Below are 16,771 nucleotides of genomic sequence, written 5' to 3' on the forward strand. Positions count from 1 at the left end.
ATGGGCCAACATGATTCCATTACGTTTTGCCTCTCATTTTACTCTCAAAATTACTTTACGCATAGTTTGCTATCGAATTGATGGACGTTTAGCCAAATCGAGCAATAATGCATGTCAGTTAAAGCCAATATATGTCGAAAAAGGGTAGTATTTATTTCTACACAGATTAAATATGAAATTATTCTGTGTTTTGCTATTCGCGTCATTTTGTTGTTTATGTGACACAAAGTAGGATCATGCAATGGAGGTAATAATTGTTTTGCACGAGTAATATGGAATGTGACCGATAGGCCTATAATGCGCTTGGTTTATTGATAAGGTACTAGGCCTAGTTGAGACAGATAACATATAGGCTTTTAATATGAATATGAAAAAGTGTCAGATGTGAAAAGCATAGGCTACTGTGAATAATATTCCTGTTCAACGATATCGAATCGCCTTTCCCATGCGCGTACAATAAATGCATTGCTGCATTGATTACCGAAATAATCGACCCTAGTGACATATCCGACAAAATGATGTAGGCCTATTTCCTTGAAAGCTAACATCTACATCAAGACAAGACGAGTTTCATGAATAAACTAATCATGAATAAATTAATGAGTTTCATGAATAAACCTCAAATAGAAATACCTACCACTAATCATAGGCCTAGCATTCTTAAAAATAGCCTACAACAACAGCCCCTAACGTTGACATTTAAAGGCAAAAAAACGTCCATACCTCTCATTTTGTTGATGATTTTATAATTTCAATAGTCTAATTAGGCGGTGTATAGATTTTTCACAATCTTAATGTCATTAATAAAATACGTCGAGGCTGCCAATGCTTAAGAGGGGCCATTGAAATTTAGGAGCGCAAACACCCAGCAATGTAGGTTATGGCCCTCCTCCTCTAAGACGCGATTGGCTCAGAGTGGTCTTGACGACATATATTAACCCAAGTCGTTCTCAAGATGAAGCTGTGACATGGAGATCAAACGGATGAATTCTGGTTGTGTGCTCAACTGAAAGGCTGTGTATTGCGTGCAGTGCACACTATAGCAGCTGGGATTTAGAACTTTTTTGTTATCTGACGCCCTATTTCATGAATTTGGTCTGGAATCCATAAAGAGTTTGGAGGGGAAAAGCTCGACCCGAAGTGCTTGAGGACGCAGTTCATCAGGCGAAACATGCACTGTCTGTCTCCGTAATGGAAAAGAAGGAACTTTCTCACGTTGGGAATGGACAAATTGAGAAATACGTGTAAGTAGCTGACAACATTCTTCTATACTCCACACCATAGACCAGCAAAACAGAAAAAATAACGTCTAAAAACTCATGCACTGCTGAAGTTTCGTTTAGGTGTCAATATTGGACAAATATAAATAGCAGTGCTTTTCAAATGACCAACTAAACCAAGTTACTTTTTATGAGAATAGCCTATTTTCCTAAAATATTTTGGAGAACCTGACTATAATCGGAGAGCGCGAAACCGTATTCGTTTCGTGGTTCGTTAGTAGCACAGTTTTTGGTCTACTGCTGTGTCGCCATGAGTTTAGTTGGTGGATTCCCTCACCATCCGGTGATGCATCATGACGGCTACTCCTTCGCGGCAGCAGCAGCTGCGAGCCGCTGCCACGAAGAGAACCCCTACTTCCACGGTTGGCTGATAAGCCACCCGGAGATGTCTCCTCCAGACTACAGTATGGCGCCCTCGTACAGCCCCGACTACTCCACCGGGGGCCCGGCGTTAGACCACGCACACTACGGAGGTGGTATCCCCGGGGCTGGCGTCGCTGGGATCGGGATGGGACCTCGGCCGGTGAAACGGAGACCTACGGCAAACCGAAAGGAGAGGCGCAGGACTCAGAGCATCAACAGCGCCTTCTCGGAGCTCAGGGACTGCATTCCTAATGTTCCTGCGGATACTAAGCTGTCCAAAATAAAGACCCTCCGGCTGGCTACCAGTTATATCGCCTACCTCATGGACATTCTGGACAAGGACGAGCAGAACGGCGACGCAGAGGCCTTCAAAGCGGACTTCAAAAAGACAGAAGCAAAGGAGGAGAGGAGAAAGAAAGAAGTGGTAAGACAAATTCATAATTTCAGTTATGCATGCTTATGCAAACATGGAGTAGCCTCTTCCAAGGCTTGACATCAATGATCATACATTTGCTTATTATCTAGGTTTGTAGTAGCCTATGCTGTGAAACTCAATCGGCTACAACCTTAAGGCCTGTAATATCTTGACATACGCGACCATAATACTGGTTTTATGGAGACAAGGTTGCTAAATGATACCTGTTCTAAACTGGCGTTATAAAATACTGTAAATATATTATAATTTTCATAATAATTTAGTAATAACAACTTCAGGCCCCCACACCACAGTAGGCCGAATAACAGCCTTGAATGCCTGAGAGACGTGGTGATAAGTGGCATGAAAGTAGTATTTCTCGACAACAATAACATACATCTGATTTTCCCTTGTTTCCAACAGAATGACGTTTTGAAAAACACAGCGAGCAGCAATGACAAGAAAACCAAAGGAAGGACTGGTTGGCCGCAGCATGTCTGGGCTTTGGAACTCAAACAGTGAATATCCTTCTTCTCCTCTCAAAAAAAAAGACTTGAAATGATGAAAAAGTCTTCTTCTAGACTTTTATTTGTACTCTCGTTATTTAATGGAATATTTATGCGCAATTGCCGCTACGGAGAGTGGATATTTGAAGAAAAAAACATTCCATTTTTAAGAGGAGATACAACACCCTTTGGTAAGGGACTTTGTCATTGTCGGATGTTGTTGGTTGGATGTTTGTTGTTGTCCCAAGAGTAAACCAAACAGAAATATTGGACACTATGGTGTATGTGAAGTCGTTCTCAATCTATCCCTATCTTTCTATCTCCATCTATCTCTCTTTGGATATAAATATCAATGGTGTTTGGCTGATGTCGTGGTTGCAGTTCAAACAAATGTTTTATTTGAAAAAAAAGTCATGAAGTGTTATGTTGTCATTTTTGTGGTCGTATACAGTATTTGATAGTGTTTTAAACAACTGTTTAGTCCACTCAATTGCACTTCCGTCCAGAGACGTGGAATTTAAATATTTGAGATGTAAACAATGTAATTAATTCAATAAACCACTGTTTTTTTTTTAAACAAAGTCAACCACCTTGTTGCATAATTAAAGTGAAAATACGAGGCAGACTTTAAAAGGTTTATTCTATACCAAACTCATTCAATGTAAAATATCGCTTGCAAGGTATGACATATTCTTAAAAAAAACATTTGCGTCTTAATAGACAAGTAGCTCTTTCCCTCGAATAGAAAAAAAGTATTATATAGCTATGGTAAAAATGAAATCATGCATATTCTGTTTGATTATAGGTAGCCTAGGCCTCAATAATATTTCAAACTAAGGCCTATAGGCTTGCCTGGGCTCTCCCTTCCCGAGTCCTGTCAAACAGCACTCACACGATACATCCACAACAGCTCCTCAAGTAGAAACAGAAACATTCCCACGCGCAGGTGAAACGGTCTGTGTCGTGTTTGTAGCCTATTAGAACATGCGGGTTCTGACATAGGTGATCGTGTAGGAGATAAATATAGTCTAAGAAACAGCTTACAATGAAACTAAATATCTATCTGGGTGGACAGAACATTTATGTGTAGTGCGCCAGACGAATAATTACTTTGTGGTCTTTTCGGTCAGCAATAAGCTGCCATAAGGGTAAATGATATTGTTGTTTACATCAAACGTATGTTCATGGGGGCTATGACCAATTCAACAGAATCACCAAGGAAATGTATCCATGCTTCAACAACATGCAACACAGCTCATTGTTGTCATTTTCCTCCTTGATTATAGGCATCTTATTATTTATCATGACGAGTATTATGATGTATAATATTATTAGTCGGCTGTTGTTACAGACCGTTATTATCAGCCCTATCATTTAGCTGATTGCTATTACATGCTGATTCCTCATTAACAGCCCTGCTAGTGGTGTAATATTGGTACCTATAGGCTAGTATCGTTGTTGTTGTCATTCAATATCACCAGGAAGGAATAAACAAATAGACTAAGCACACTACTAGGCTGCACTATCTTGATTATAAGAATTGTAGGCCTAGTAATAGGCTAGTATAGTGGAATAATTACTCAACATTGAGACCACCGAGTTAACCACAACTGTTATATATTCAACATTAACAATGTGTATTATTTATTGCTGCTAGTGACTCCATTTTCCATGTTATAAAGTGATTCTCTATTTTAAATATTTTTCTAGTAACTGCGTAATAGCTATAAGTTACTATAATTTGATGGTCTAAGTAAAAAAAAAAAAAGCATTTCTTTAGGCTCCATGACCAACCCTTCTAAAGATGTAAACATAGTGGCAGAAATAGCATATATAGGCTTGAAATTCCATTGGTTAATTATGGCATTCCACTCCTCTCGCCCAAAACACAAGAGGACGAGACAGAGCGGAGCCGGGAAAAATGTGGATTTTGACGTTAAAAGCTGCTTGGTCCGAGGAAGGTAGATTGTCGAGGCTCGAGAGAGGGCCCAGCTATCGGATGTTCGTGTGATTGATAGCGTGCCTATCAAAATGCGGCGCTGAAGTGCCTTTTTAGGGTTGGGGGTTGAGGGCGGACGATGAAACCTGTAGCCTTTGCATAAAATCATTTTGGATATGACTAATATCCTACTTTTGATAGAAAAGAATAGCCTATTGTTCTATAAATAGGTTAGATAATTTTTTTTGAAATGCACGTCACTAATCAAACATTACAACGAAACCAAAAAAACATTACGTCTACAGCCTACTTCACTTATCAATGTGTGTCAGCTGCGCAATTATAGACTAGGCCTTCAACATAAAACGCCTGTAACATTTTGTATTTCACATGTCTATTTCACACTTTTGCCCACTGCATCACAGCATGGTAAATATTTACTAGAGAGTAGACTGGATTTAAACTGCCCTAAGAATAATCGTGACTTGTCCTTTGAATGCTTGGTTGGTGAGTAAACAGACCTCAAATAAGCTACAACAGGCCAAAGGATTCTTCACGGGAAGCTATGCAATTAAAGCGACATCTACAGCGACGTAAATCAGAAGAGGATTGGCCACGCCGAAGATTTACAGTCCATCCGATTGCATTAGATAATTGTAGCATGAAAATGGCTTGTTTCACGAGTCCGAAGTATGATCATTAGGAATAATTTGTTGTCTGTCCGTGTCAAGATGGCGTCCGAAATAGTATCAACTGGCTATCGTGATAAAGAGATGAGCTGAAACTGACCTGCTGCTGTATTATTTATAGAAGGATACAACTCATAGGCCAACTCATAGACCTATAGGCTACATACTTTGTTTTCAGCCGGTTGAGCTCACCATCCTCAAATCAGTGTAAATGCAGTAGGAAGCAATAGCCTGGTCCAATGTGCCAATCAAATGTGCTACGTTTTGATTAATCCTCTGCGCTATGCCAAAATAATATAGTTTGCAGGATGGCTGGTATGCCTAGGCCTACAATAGCAAAGCTTTTAATTTCCTTAATTGCACACTGCATACGATCAAAATGAGTGTGTATGGGCCAATACTGTTCTTTGTTCTCTTGTTTAATTCCCTCTAATAACGGCAGTGGACTGGACTTACAACATGATAGACTTCTCTAAGTGTGGAATAAGATTTTTCCCTAGTATTACAAACATCTGCGAACGATTACTTCATAAGACCCTCCTACCCAGTTTTTTTCCCCCTGCAGTCTCAACGAAGGCGGGTAGACACGTTGACGTCGGATCAGATGGTTCGAAGCTATCCTGCTGCAACACTGAACGTAATGACGCGGTGCGTTCCACTCGCAATCTGGAAAGAGGGTCAGTCTTAATTCATTTTTCTATCAAGCCCATATAGGAAAACTATGGCATCAATTAATTGACAAAGAAGTATGTCAGCATGTAGGGTTATACATGTGTTTGTATTTTAAGGAGAGACAGCCCTAGACTATTTCAATTCTGAAGATTTCTTTTTTACATTTACATTTACATTTAAGTCATTTAGCAGACGCTCTTATCTTTCTCAGAATTATAAAAGTGCAAAAGGTGCACTCAAAACAGACTGCACAAGTACTATATATTTGTATTTTATTTATTTAACCTTTATTTAACTAGGCAAGTCAGTTAAGAACAAATTCTTATTTACAATGACGGCCAACTATATGTAACCCACGTGAGTCCAAATCTTTCTATGATGAAGTCCTAGATCGCTTTCCTCTGTTCAGACGTTGCATGCATAAATCAGTGGTTGCGTGCCACATCATCGACTGACAGATTGCACTAACATATGATGTGGTTAGCTGATAGGTAAAATACCTATCCAGGCGTTGTAAGATCAGGCAGGCATCAGCAGCGCATGGGCAGAAGAACGAGCCCACTATCTACTGAGCTAATAGGCCTATGATTTGTCATGGTCCAGCACTTAAACAAAACCCTATGAAACGTTGCATCATTGTGAAAAAATATATATTCCAACAGTGCAACTTTTGATTAAAAATAAGATATGGCGCTGAAGTGGGGATATATTTAAATATAGCTGGGACAAAGATGTGATTACTGAGGGGATGGGGCACAATCAACGAATGATCTACAGGGCAAAGACCGAGTGACATATTCATGCGGACATGTTTGTTGTACACATAATGAGAGTTACTATGCATACAGCTAGAATTTGGCCACAATTAAAAAAAAAACATATGGCCACATCTTTATTGATCATTTAAAAAACACATTAAGACCAACAGAATATACTGAACAAATAAGTTGAATAATATGCCAGCACAACAATAAGAGCATTTTCCGATAATACAACCCACTGGGCACAGACATCAGTTTAACGTCTAGTTTTGATTTACATCTGTTTGAGTTGTTAGTTAACGTGAATTCAACGTGAAATCAACCAAAAAATGTCACCAGGTCATTTAGGTTAAAAGTTGGGTGAAAAAAAATACGAAAATCCCCGATGTGGATTACTTTTTTCATTTCCAATCAGTTTTCCACGGGATTCAACGTCATCAAATAGATTTTTTTTTGGTTGAAATTACAAATAACGTGGATTCAAACAGTTTTTGCCCAGTGGGGAGTTCGATGAAATCATGTTCATGTCTCAAGTTTAGTTCCATAAGACTGAGTGGCACGGGTTATCAGTGTTTTCAAAAGCATCAACTGGCACTACAAATTGACTTTCAACAATGCATCGCTGTTAAATAAATATATCAAATTTAGGCAAGATGAAGGATGCATGTCTAGGCTGCAAGTGAAAATATTACTAGGTCAAGAGAATGACTTTATTCACCATGATAATTCAACGAATGATGAGTAAAATCATGGCCTATATGCAACAACTAATGAACAAACAAACAAATATTTGTATCCTTCAGTGTGAAACAACATTGCAGAATGGTTGTTTTTGCTTCACTTTTTAGAGATCATGAAATCAGTTCTGAGTCCAGGAGCATCTCTGGACTTGTGTGACCAGAATATTCCGCGACGCTTATCTGTGTGCCATCTCCAACCATTGCGAATGGTACGTAAAATATATCCCCAAAAACAGACAACGGGCCTGACAACAATTGACCTTTATGCAAAACCTCTTATATGCCTACTTTTACGCGCAATGTTGTGCGGAAGATCAGGCCTGTGCCCTGTGTTGCTGTCAGTTGTGACAGTTCCCAGATGGGGCCTGCTACTGTATGTGAGATTGAGTTTCTCACAAAAAAAACTCCCTCTCCATCCAAACCGTCCTTAAAAACCTTCTCCAGGCACAGGTCGGTGCGCCGGCTCCCAGGACAGAGGCTATGTTGTCTTGTCGAAAAGCCCTGAGTGCTCGGCATGAAAGGAACCGCTCGGGGTCTCTGTATAACCGAGGCCATTATCAGGGGATGGGGAATCGACACGGGCTGTTGGAACACTGAGGGTATTTCTTCCTATTAGAGGTCGTGGATATAACGAACCTTATCTAATCCATGGTAAGTAGCCTAAACTACGCGGATGTCTTCATTTGTTTTGAATACATTTCAAGGGACACTTGAATTAATTGTGATATTTACCTTTTATTTTTGTTATAGAGGCTATTTCCTGTCTTGCCTACATGTGATGCACAGTTTTCAGTAACGGTGTTGATGGAAGTCAGTCAAAGTTGACTACGACGATGTAACTCCATAGTTATTGCATTGGCTACCATGTGGAGCGTTGTGCGCTTGTTTGCTCGTTGTAAGCCGCTCTGTTACCTTGTTATTATAATGCTAAGTAGGCTACACTGGAGTATCACTTTGACACGTTGTAACACTGTAATACTAATAGCCTAATAATAATCACCATCATAATAATAACCCGAATAATCAGAATAATAATAATAACAATGCATTGTCTTTATCATTATATGCGTGTTGATTATAATAAATATTCAAAAGACAAATCAGAAATGAATGGTTACTGAAATGCATGGAGTAACACAGGCCCATGTGTGTGTGCTAGCTATAGACTATATGTTGATGGTGCAGATTTTTCGACTTACACAAAATGAACAACGTTGGCATTCAATAGACTACTATAGACCTTTTTAACGTATTTTTGAGGCGGGGCGGAAGTGCACATAGAACGTGTCATTGTTTTGACAGTTGAAAAAGAGGGGTAATCTAAATGATGTGCAATGTAGGGTGGAAATATTACAAATGTGTGTTTTCACGTAGGTTCTCTTTATATATACGATATGCTACACCCATTGCTACATACACAATGTGTATTAGGCAAATGACTATCCTAAAATATCGTTCTGAAACACCCTGACTCACGCTGCATCGTCTATTCGCCTGTGGCGCGCGGCACTATGAGATCAAGTGAGAAGAGAGGAGGAGAGGCAGACCTCCCAAGTGGCTGGGGGCATGCGTGTCATTGTAGGGGACTCGGCTAACACTCCATTCATCCCGGCGAGCAGGAGGCGACTGTTCTGTTTTGTCGGTGATAAACATTTAAAACCGTTAATAGAGACCATAAATCCAGTTGGGAATGTTGCGCGCAAAAACATTGACCGGAAAATGGCTGCGTTTACACACACACACTGCAGACTACACTACCATGTACGCCTCGCGTCAACATCGTTATTCTGGCCTTGTGGATTGAACAAAATACACCTTCAAACAATACATAACCCTACCCGCGACCTTTTAACAATGTAGGTAGCGCTTATTATGGGTTTCACAATAGGCTACAGTGCAATATATTAGCCTACATTTAAACAAATATATAGGCTAGGTCTACTACTACGAATACGTTTCAGTGAGGGAACATATATATTTACATGGATTGAGAGAGTTTGACATTTAAATCTACCCAACCTCTCTGCTTGTAAAACTACTTATTCACGATTGACTGTTCACAGAGCATTTAGTAATGTAGGCCTATCATATCAAGATGTGTGTGTGTGTGTGTGTGTGTGTGTGTGTGGGTGTGTGTGTGTACCTGCGCTCAATGATGCATTTTAGAAAGGTTGCTTTGCGTAAAGTTTGTTAGGCTATGCTAAAGTTGATGTCATTTACGGGTAAAGTTGATGTCATTTAAAACAATGTGCTCGTGTTTGTCTTTCTTATAGGCTATGGCGTAATGCATTAGTGCTTCAACATTATCTGGAGTACTGTGTCTTTGTTTTAAAATGACTACATTTCAGACTTAGGTCTAATTCAATGTTCCCAGTCGGGTTTGTAAATAATTGGTGTCCAAATAATTAAGACTGGATACCGTCTATTAGCCATAATAGTTATGTTTTGTTAGCTAAACGCTGTGGATTGACACTGACTGACCTTGGCCAGATTCGAGACATTTTCTGCCATTTATTTAAGTGGAAGGCGCGTCGCCGCGGCATGATGAACCGCCGCGGTAGTAGTGTAATATTTCTTCACTGGGAAATAAACAGACCGGGGACATCCCAGACACGAGTTACGCACAGTAGTAACCTTCTAAACTAACCAATTAAAGAAAGGAATAGCCAGTGCCCGGATGCTGTTCGATAGGCCTAACCAAGGCAGCACTTGCGGCGGTGAATGTCTGGTCAATTTGGCTGGAATATAAATTCAGGCCCATATGGAATGGAAGGCGTATACAGCCTTCATCAAATCATAGTTGCTCATTTGCAAAAAGTACCCTAACTATAGGCTAACGGTTAAATATTATTCGTTCAGGTTAATGCGTTAATATTGGACAACATGATTTAACAAATCACTATATTCCAGGGTTTGTAGAATACTCTGCAAATCAGTGGCTTGATTTGCTTTATCGCGACATTGAATGCAGCATGGACGCATTATTATCCAAAATGTGGCTTTGAAGGCTACTTTGGAAGTACTTTAAAATCACAAAACAAATGTGTCATTTCGCTGTGACAACACACATCAACAATTGAATACCTAAAATGCTCATAGACCGAAATGCTCATAGTCCCAAGTTATTGAACTCTACATTTTATCATCCATAACAACCCTACAAATCAATGTCCATACATTTCACATCACTGTACTTCAAGAAACCGATACAAATCCAGCCTACAATAGAATGATATAGCCTACACCATTCACAATGTTAAACCCATTTTGAACACAAACCAATGAATAGCATAAGGTTGTAATGACGGTGCTTTAGGCACATCTTTGATAAAAGAGACGGGGACTCGTTCGTAGGACTATAGCCTACTAACTGTTCAGATTATTGCCACTTGATCCCAATATGGGAGTCTTTCAAGGAATTAAAATACAACAATAAACATGTCAAAGATGTTCTTCGGTTAATGTTTTATAGATATATTTCTAAAATGAGGACTAAAATGGAAAACGGAAATAAACATTGTTGACGCGTTTCATGCTTATTTGCATTTTTTTTATGTGACATTATAAGGCAGGCAGCATTTGTACCACTAGTATGATCCAGTTTTTAAAGTAAGCAGACAGAATGTATACGTCTAAACCTATCTGTAGCCAAAGGACTACGATTGCATTTGCAAAATCCTGTTAAATGACATGCAACATGCATGAGATAATACATCATATTGCAAATGCTTTTCAGGTCTATTTTTCTTCATTTTGGGTCCAGGGACTGAATTCCCTGGATTTTGGGTCCAGGGATTTTCTCTTGCTTGCTGTATGAGTGACGGCGAAGCAGCGGTCAAAAGACACCTAGATTATTAGGCTACCCCAAGAGGATATGATGTCATCCCTATTCGGACGAGGTTCATTGACTTCTTAAAGATGGTTCGATTACTCTTAGCAGTTATATCTTCCCGACGCAGCTGCAACAACGCAGATGTCGCTGCAGGGTTTCGCTAACAACAGAGAACAAATAATTCAAGTCCGTATTTGGCTGACAACCAATGCGCCTGGGGGTTAAAAATGAAAATGAACAAAAACCTGAACTCTTTCTGAGTAGCCTCGACAATTGATGGCAATCAATACAACTTATCATTTTGTAAACATGAATCGTGCAGCCATCACCATCGAATGCAGACAAAGGCCTCATCGGTTTGACCAGTTGAAAATATGATAGAGCGTATTATCGTACATCATACACTGTCCCTCTGTGACTAGTTCCCATGCATGGTATGTCAGTGCGTTTCTGACCGGGAGCGAGTTCAGCTATTTCCTTATCTGTCCGGTGGAAGTGGCCGGGATAACTAGGTCGAGATGACGGCATCACGCTGTGTAGGTCACAGCGTGTTTCCAGCCTGGGACGTAATAAATAAATATTTACACCCTGTGCCACCTTCCTCTGAAGATTAGGAAAGGGAATTCAGCAAAAAACGAAAGATGTCCCTTATCTTTCTCTCTAAGTGTTATGATCAGGGGCATAAAGTCTAAACATTGAATTCAAAATGCAGAATAGTTTCCTGACTGATAACATTTATTTTTAAGACCAAAAATCTGCATATCAATATAGGTTATTTTTTAGGGGCCCACATGACATTTTGCAATGCCAGACATTAAAATGTAAGGTCAATCAACTGATTCTGTTAAACGCCTAACAAAGATCTTTAAGCTTATATCAACAGAGGCCATGCTGTGTCCTCTTAAAGACATGGAAAATAAGATCTCTGTAATCTTACACCATTGTTCTGCGCCATATCTGACCTGAATGGCTACACGTCGGTGTTGTTACGCACCAGATTGTCTCCCAAAACATCAGCAATATTACATTGTTTTCATAAGACACAGCGTGGGACCATAGGCTGTGCCTCCCACGAATTCACGTGAGAAAGCGGGTGCACACGCACGCACACACACACACACACACACACACACACACACACACACACACACACACACACACACACACACACACACACACACACACACACACACACACACACACACACACACACACACACACACACACACACACACACACACACACACACACTTTCTCATTTTCTCTTTCTCTCTCTCCTGGATCATTAATGAGCATCAGGTCAGAGTGGAGCGGTGTTGTGATGGTGATGGTATAACCCCTGGATGGGTCCCTCCAGTCAGTCAGTCAGTTAGGGCCCTGTGAGGAGAAAAGAGGACGGTGCATCCGGGGCCAGGTTCCTCTGTCATCCATCATGGGCAGTAATGGAGAGTTTCTGGAGAAGTCTGTGTCTAGCCTGCGTTAAACCACAGCGATGCTAACCATCCACTTTCTACCCCCTCTCACGCCATCTCTCTCTCTCTTGCTCTCTCTCTCTCACCCTCACCCTCCCTCCCTGTCCCCACATGTGTTACTAAGCTTTCCGAAAGGGTTCACCGCATTCCCCCTATCTGGTGCAGAGACGGGGGACCCATATGCAATCTGCCATATTGAACGGGCACTAAGTTGGATCTATGAGTACCCTTTATTTTCTGTGCAGGTCAGTCCAGATCCAGTGAGAAACCAAAAAAACGACTTTCGAGGTGAGGGTACACGAACAGGCTAATGATTAATGAGCATGCGGCCCAATGAATAATTCCTTGTTTTAATTAGGCTGATGACGACGTCACTGTGTTATTTTGACTCTCTCAGAGTCCCAGAGTACTCCCATCAGCTATCACAAGCACATAGGGACCTGTCATACATCAGACAGGAAGATAATGGCCCTTTTCCCCACTGATTCATCCACCGCCATCAGAAAGTATTCATACCCCTTGACTTATTCCACATTTTGTTGTGTTACATCCTGAATTCAAAATTGATTACATTTATGTTTTGTCTCACCCATCTACACACAATACCCCATAATGACAAAGTTAAAACATGTTTACATATTTTTTGGCAAATTTATTGAAAATTAAATGCAGAAATATCTCATTTACATAAGTATTCACACCTCTGAGTCAATACATGTTAGAATCACCTTTGGCAGCGATTACAGCTGTGAGTCTTTCTGGGTACGTCTCTAAGAGCTTTGCACACCCGGATTGTACAATATTTGCCCATTATTCTTTTCAAAATTCTTTAAGCTCTGTCAAATTGGTTGATCATTGCTAGACAACCATTTTCAAGTCTTAAGTTTAAGTCAATACTGTAACTCGGCCACTCAGGAACATTCATTGTCTTCTTGGTAAGCAACTCCAGTGTAGATTTGGCCTTGTGTTTTAGGCTATTGTCCTGCTGAAACGTGCATTCATCTCCCAGTGTCTGGTGGAAAGCAGACTGATCCAGGTTTTCCTCTAGGATTTTACCTGTGCTTAGCTCCATTCTGTTTCTTTTTATCCTGAAAAACTCCCCAGTCCAGAATGATTACAAGCATACTCATATCATGATGCAGCCACCACTATGCTTGAAAATATGGGGAGTGGTACTCAGTAATGTGTTGTGTTGGATTTGCCCCAAACTGTAATGGCTACCGTAGAGAGGGGACCAAAGCGCAGCGTGTTGAGTGCTCATGATGATAATTTATTATAACTCAAAATACTGAAGCAAAATAACAAATAGAAAAACCGACAACGCACAGTTCTGTCAGGTACAGAGACTAAAAAGAAAACAACTACCCACAAAAACCAGGTGGGAAAAGGCTGCCTAAGTATGGCTCCCAATCAGAGACAACGATAGACAGCTGCCTCTGATTGGAAACTATAGCCGACCAAAACATAGAAATAAAATACACAGAATGCCCACCCCATATATCACACCCCGACCTAACTAAACAGAGAAAAACAGCTCTCTGAGGTCAGGGCGTGACAGTACCCCCCCCCCAAAGGTGCAGACTCCCGGCTGCAAACCTGAACCTATAAGGGAGGGTCCGGTTGGGCATCTACACTTGGCGGCGACTCTGGTTCGGGGCGTAGCCCACACACCGCCCGCTGATCCCCCGCTTCTGTGTTGCCGGAGGAACCAGACCGTGGATCATCGCCGGAGGCTCTGAAACACCGACCGCCGCTGAAGACTCTGGGCTGCAGGCCACCGCTGAAGACTCTGGGCTGCAGACCACCGCTGAAGACTCTGGGCTGCAGACCTCTGCTGAAGACTCGGGGCTGCAGACTGTCGCTGAAGACTCTGGGCTGCAGGCCGGATCATCTCTACGGCTCCGGGCCATGGATCATCCCTACAGGCTTCTTGCCATGGATTATCCCTACAGGCTCCGGGCCATGGATTATCACTGGAGGCTTCGTGCCATGGATCATCCCTACAGTCTCCGGGCCATGGATCATCACTGGAGGCTTCGTGCCATGGATCATCCCTTCAGGCTCCGGGCCATAGATCATCACTGGAGGTTCTGGGCTGCAGGCCGCCACTGGAGGCTCTGGGCTGCAGGCTGCCGCTGGAGGCTCTGGGCTGCAGGCCGCCGCTGGAGGCTCTGGGCTGCAGGCCGCCGCTGGAGGCTCTGGGCTGCAGGCCGCCGCTGGAGGCTCTGGGCTGCAGGCCGCCGCTGGAGACTCTGGGCTGCAGGCCGCCGCTGAAGACTCTGGGCTGCAGACCGTCTCAGGAGGTTCCGGGCTGCAGGCCCTCAGGAGGTTCCGTACTAGGGAGCGTCTCAGGAGGTTCCATACTAGGGAGCTTCTCCAACCTGCTTCCATGGCAGGGTCTTGTCCCCTGCCATTACCTCCTCCCAGGTCCAGGACGTCCTCCACTCTCTCTTCTCCCTAGCCCAGGATCCCTGCTCCTCCTGGGCACGCTGCTTGGTCCGTTGGTGGTGGGTTGGCAGTTCTGTAACGGCTGTCGTAGAGAGGGGACCAAAGCGCAGCGTGTTGAGTGCTCATGATGATAATTTATAACTCAAAATACTGAAGCAAAATAACAAATAGAAAAACCGACAATGCACAGTTCTGTCAGGTACAGAGACTAAACAGAAAACAACTACCCACAAAAACCAGGTGGGAAAAGGCTGCCTAAGTATGGCTCCCAATCAGAGACAACGATAGACAGCTGCCTCTGATTGGAAACTATACCCGGCCAAAACATAGAAATAAAATACATAGAATGCCCACCCCATATCACACTCCGATCTAACTAAACAGAGAAAAATGGCTCTCTCAGGTCAGGGCATGACACAAACAAACACTTTTTATTCCTTCTTTTCACTCTGTCATTTAGCTAAGTATTGTGGAGTAACTACAATGTTGTTGATCCGTCCTCAGATTTCTCCTATCACAGCCATTAAACTCTGTAACTGTTTTAAAGTTACCATTGGCATCGTGGTGAAATCTCTGAACGGTTTCATTCCTCTCCGGCAACTGAGTTAGGAACCATGCTCAGAGGGATATTCAATGTCTGCTTTTTTACCCATCTACCAATAGGTGCCCTTCTTTGCGAAGCATTAAAAAACCTCCCTGGTCTTTGTGGCTGAATCTGTGTTTGAAATTCACTGCTTGACTGAGGGACCTTACAATTACAGTGCCTTCAGAAAGTATTCACACCCCTTGACTTTTTCAGCCTGAATTTAAAATGTATCAAATTTGTGTCACTGGCCTACACACAATACCCCATAACTTCAATGTGGAATTATGTTTCAATAATTTTTTACTAATTCATTAAAAATTAAAAGACAAAATGTCTTGAGTCAATACGTATTCAACCCCTTTGTTATGGCAAGCCTAAATACGTTTATTGGACTAAAAAAGTCACATAATAAGTCACATGGACTCACTCTGTGTGCAACAACAGTGTATAACATGATTTTTGAATGACTACCTCATTTCTGTACCTCACACATACAATTTTCTGTAAGGTCCCTCAGTCGAGCAGTGAATTTCAAACACAGATTCATTTACAACATTGTAGGTCCTCCATAATACTAACCTAATTGACAGAGTGAAAAGAAGGAAGCCTGTACAGAACAAAAATATTCCAAAACATGCAAAGCAATTCACTTATTGTCCTGAATACAAAGTGTTATGTCTGAGGCAAATCCAATACAACACTTTACTGAGGACCACTCTCCATATTGTCAAGCATAGTGGTGGCTTCATCATGTCATGGGTATGCTTGTAATCATTAAGAACTGGGAAGTTTTACAGGATGAAAAAGAAACGGAATGGAGCTAAGCACAGGCAAAATCCAAGAGGAAAACCTGGTTCAGTCTGCTTTCAAGCAAACACCGGGAGACAAATTCACCTTTCAGCAGGACAATAGCCTAAAACATAAGGCCAAATATACACTGGAGTTGCTTGCCAAATGATATTGAATGTTCCTGAGTGGCCTATTTACTTAAATCGGCTTGAAAATCTATGGCAAGACTTGAAAATGTCTGTCTTGAAATTATCAACAACCAACTTGACAGAGCTTGAA

The 16,771-nt window shown here is 41.6% G+C and overlaps 2 protein-coding genes across 2 annotated transcripts in view; both read left to right on the forward strand.

The window, feature by feature from the left end:
* Positions 1 to 943: 943 nt before the first annotated feature.
* Positions 944 to 3,150, forward strand: LOC115202209 (heart- and neural crest derivatives-expressed protein 2). Its single transcript, XM_029766188.1, has 2 exons — positions 944 to 2,067; positions 2,482 to 3,150. Exons 1-2 carry the CDS (start codon positions 1,531 to 1,533, stop codon positions 2,578 to 2,580), a joined length of 636 nt encoding a protein of 211 aa, XP_029622048.1. The 5' UTR covers positions 944 to 1,530; the 3' UTR covers positions 2,581 to 3,150.
* A 4,652-nt stretch (positions 3,151 to 7,802) lies between these two features.
* Positions 7,803 to 16,771, forward strand: part of LOC115202210 (scrapie-responsive protein 1) — a 31,070-nt gene continuing 22,101 nt past the window's right edge. Inside the window, exon 1 of the mRNA XM_029766190.1 lies at positions 7,803 to 8,016. The gene's annotated coding sequence lies outside the window, so the exon portion shown is untranslated. The remainder of the gene's footprint in view (positions 8,017 to 16,771) is intronic.

Source organism: Salmo trutta, chromosome 11, assembly GCF_901001165.1.
Source record: "Salmo trutta chromosome 11, fSalTru1.1, whole genome shotgun sequence".
NCBI lineage: Eukaryota > Metazoa > Chordata > Actinopteri > Salmoniformes > Salmonidae > Salmo > Salmo trutta.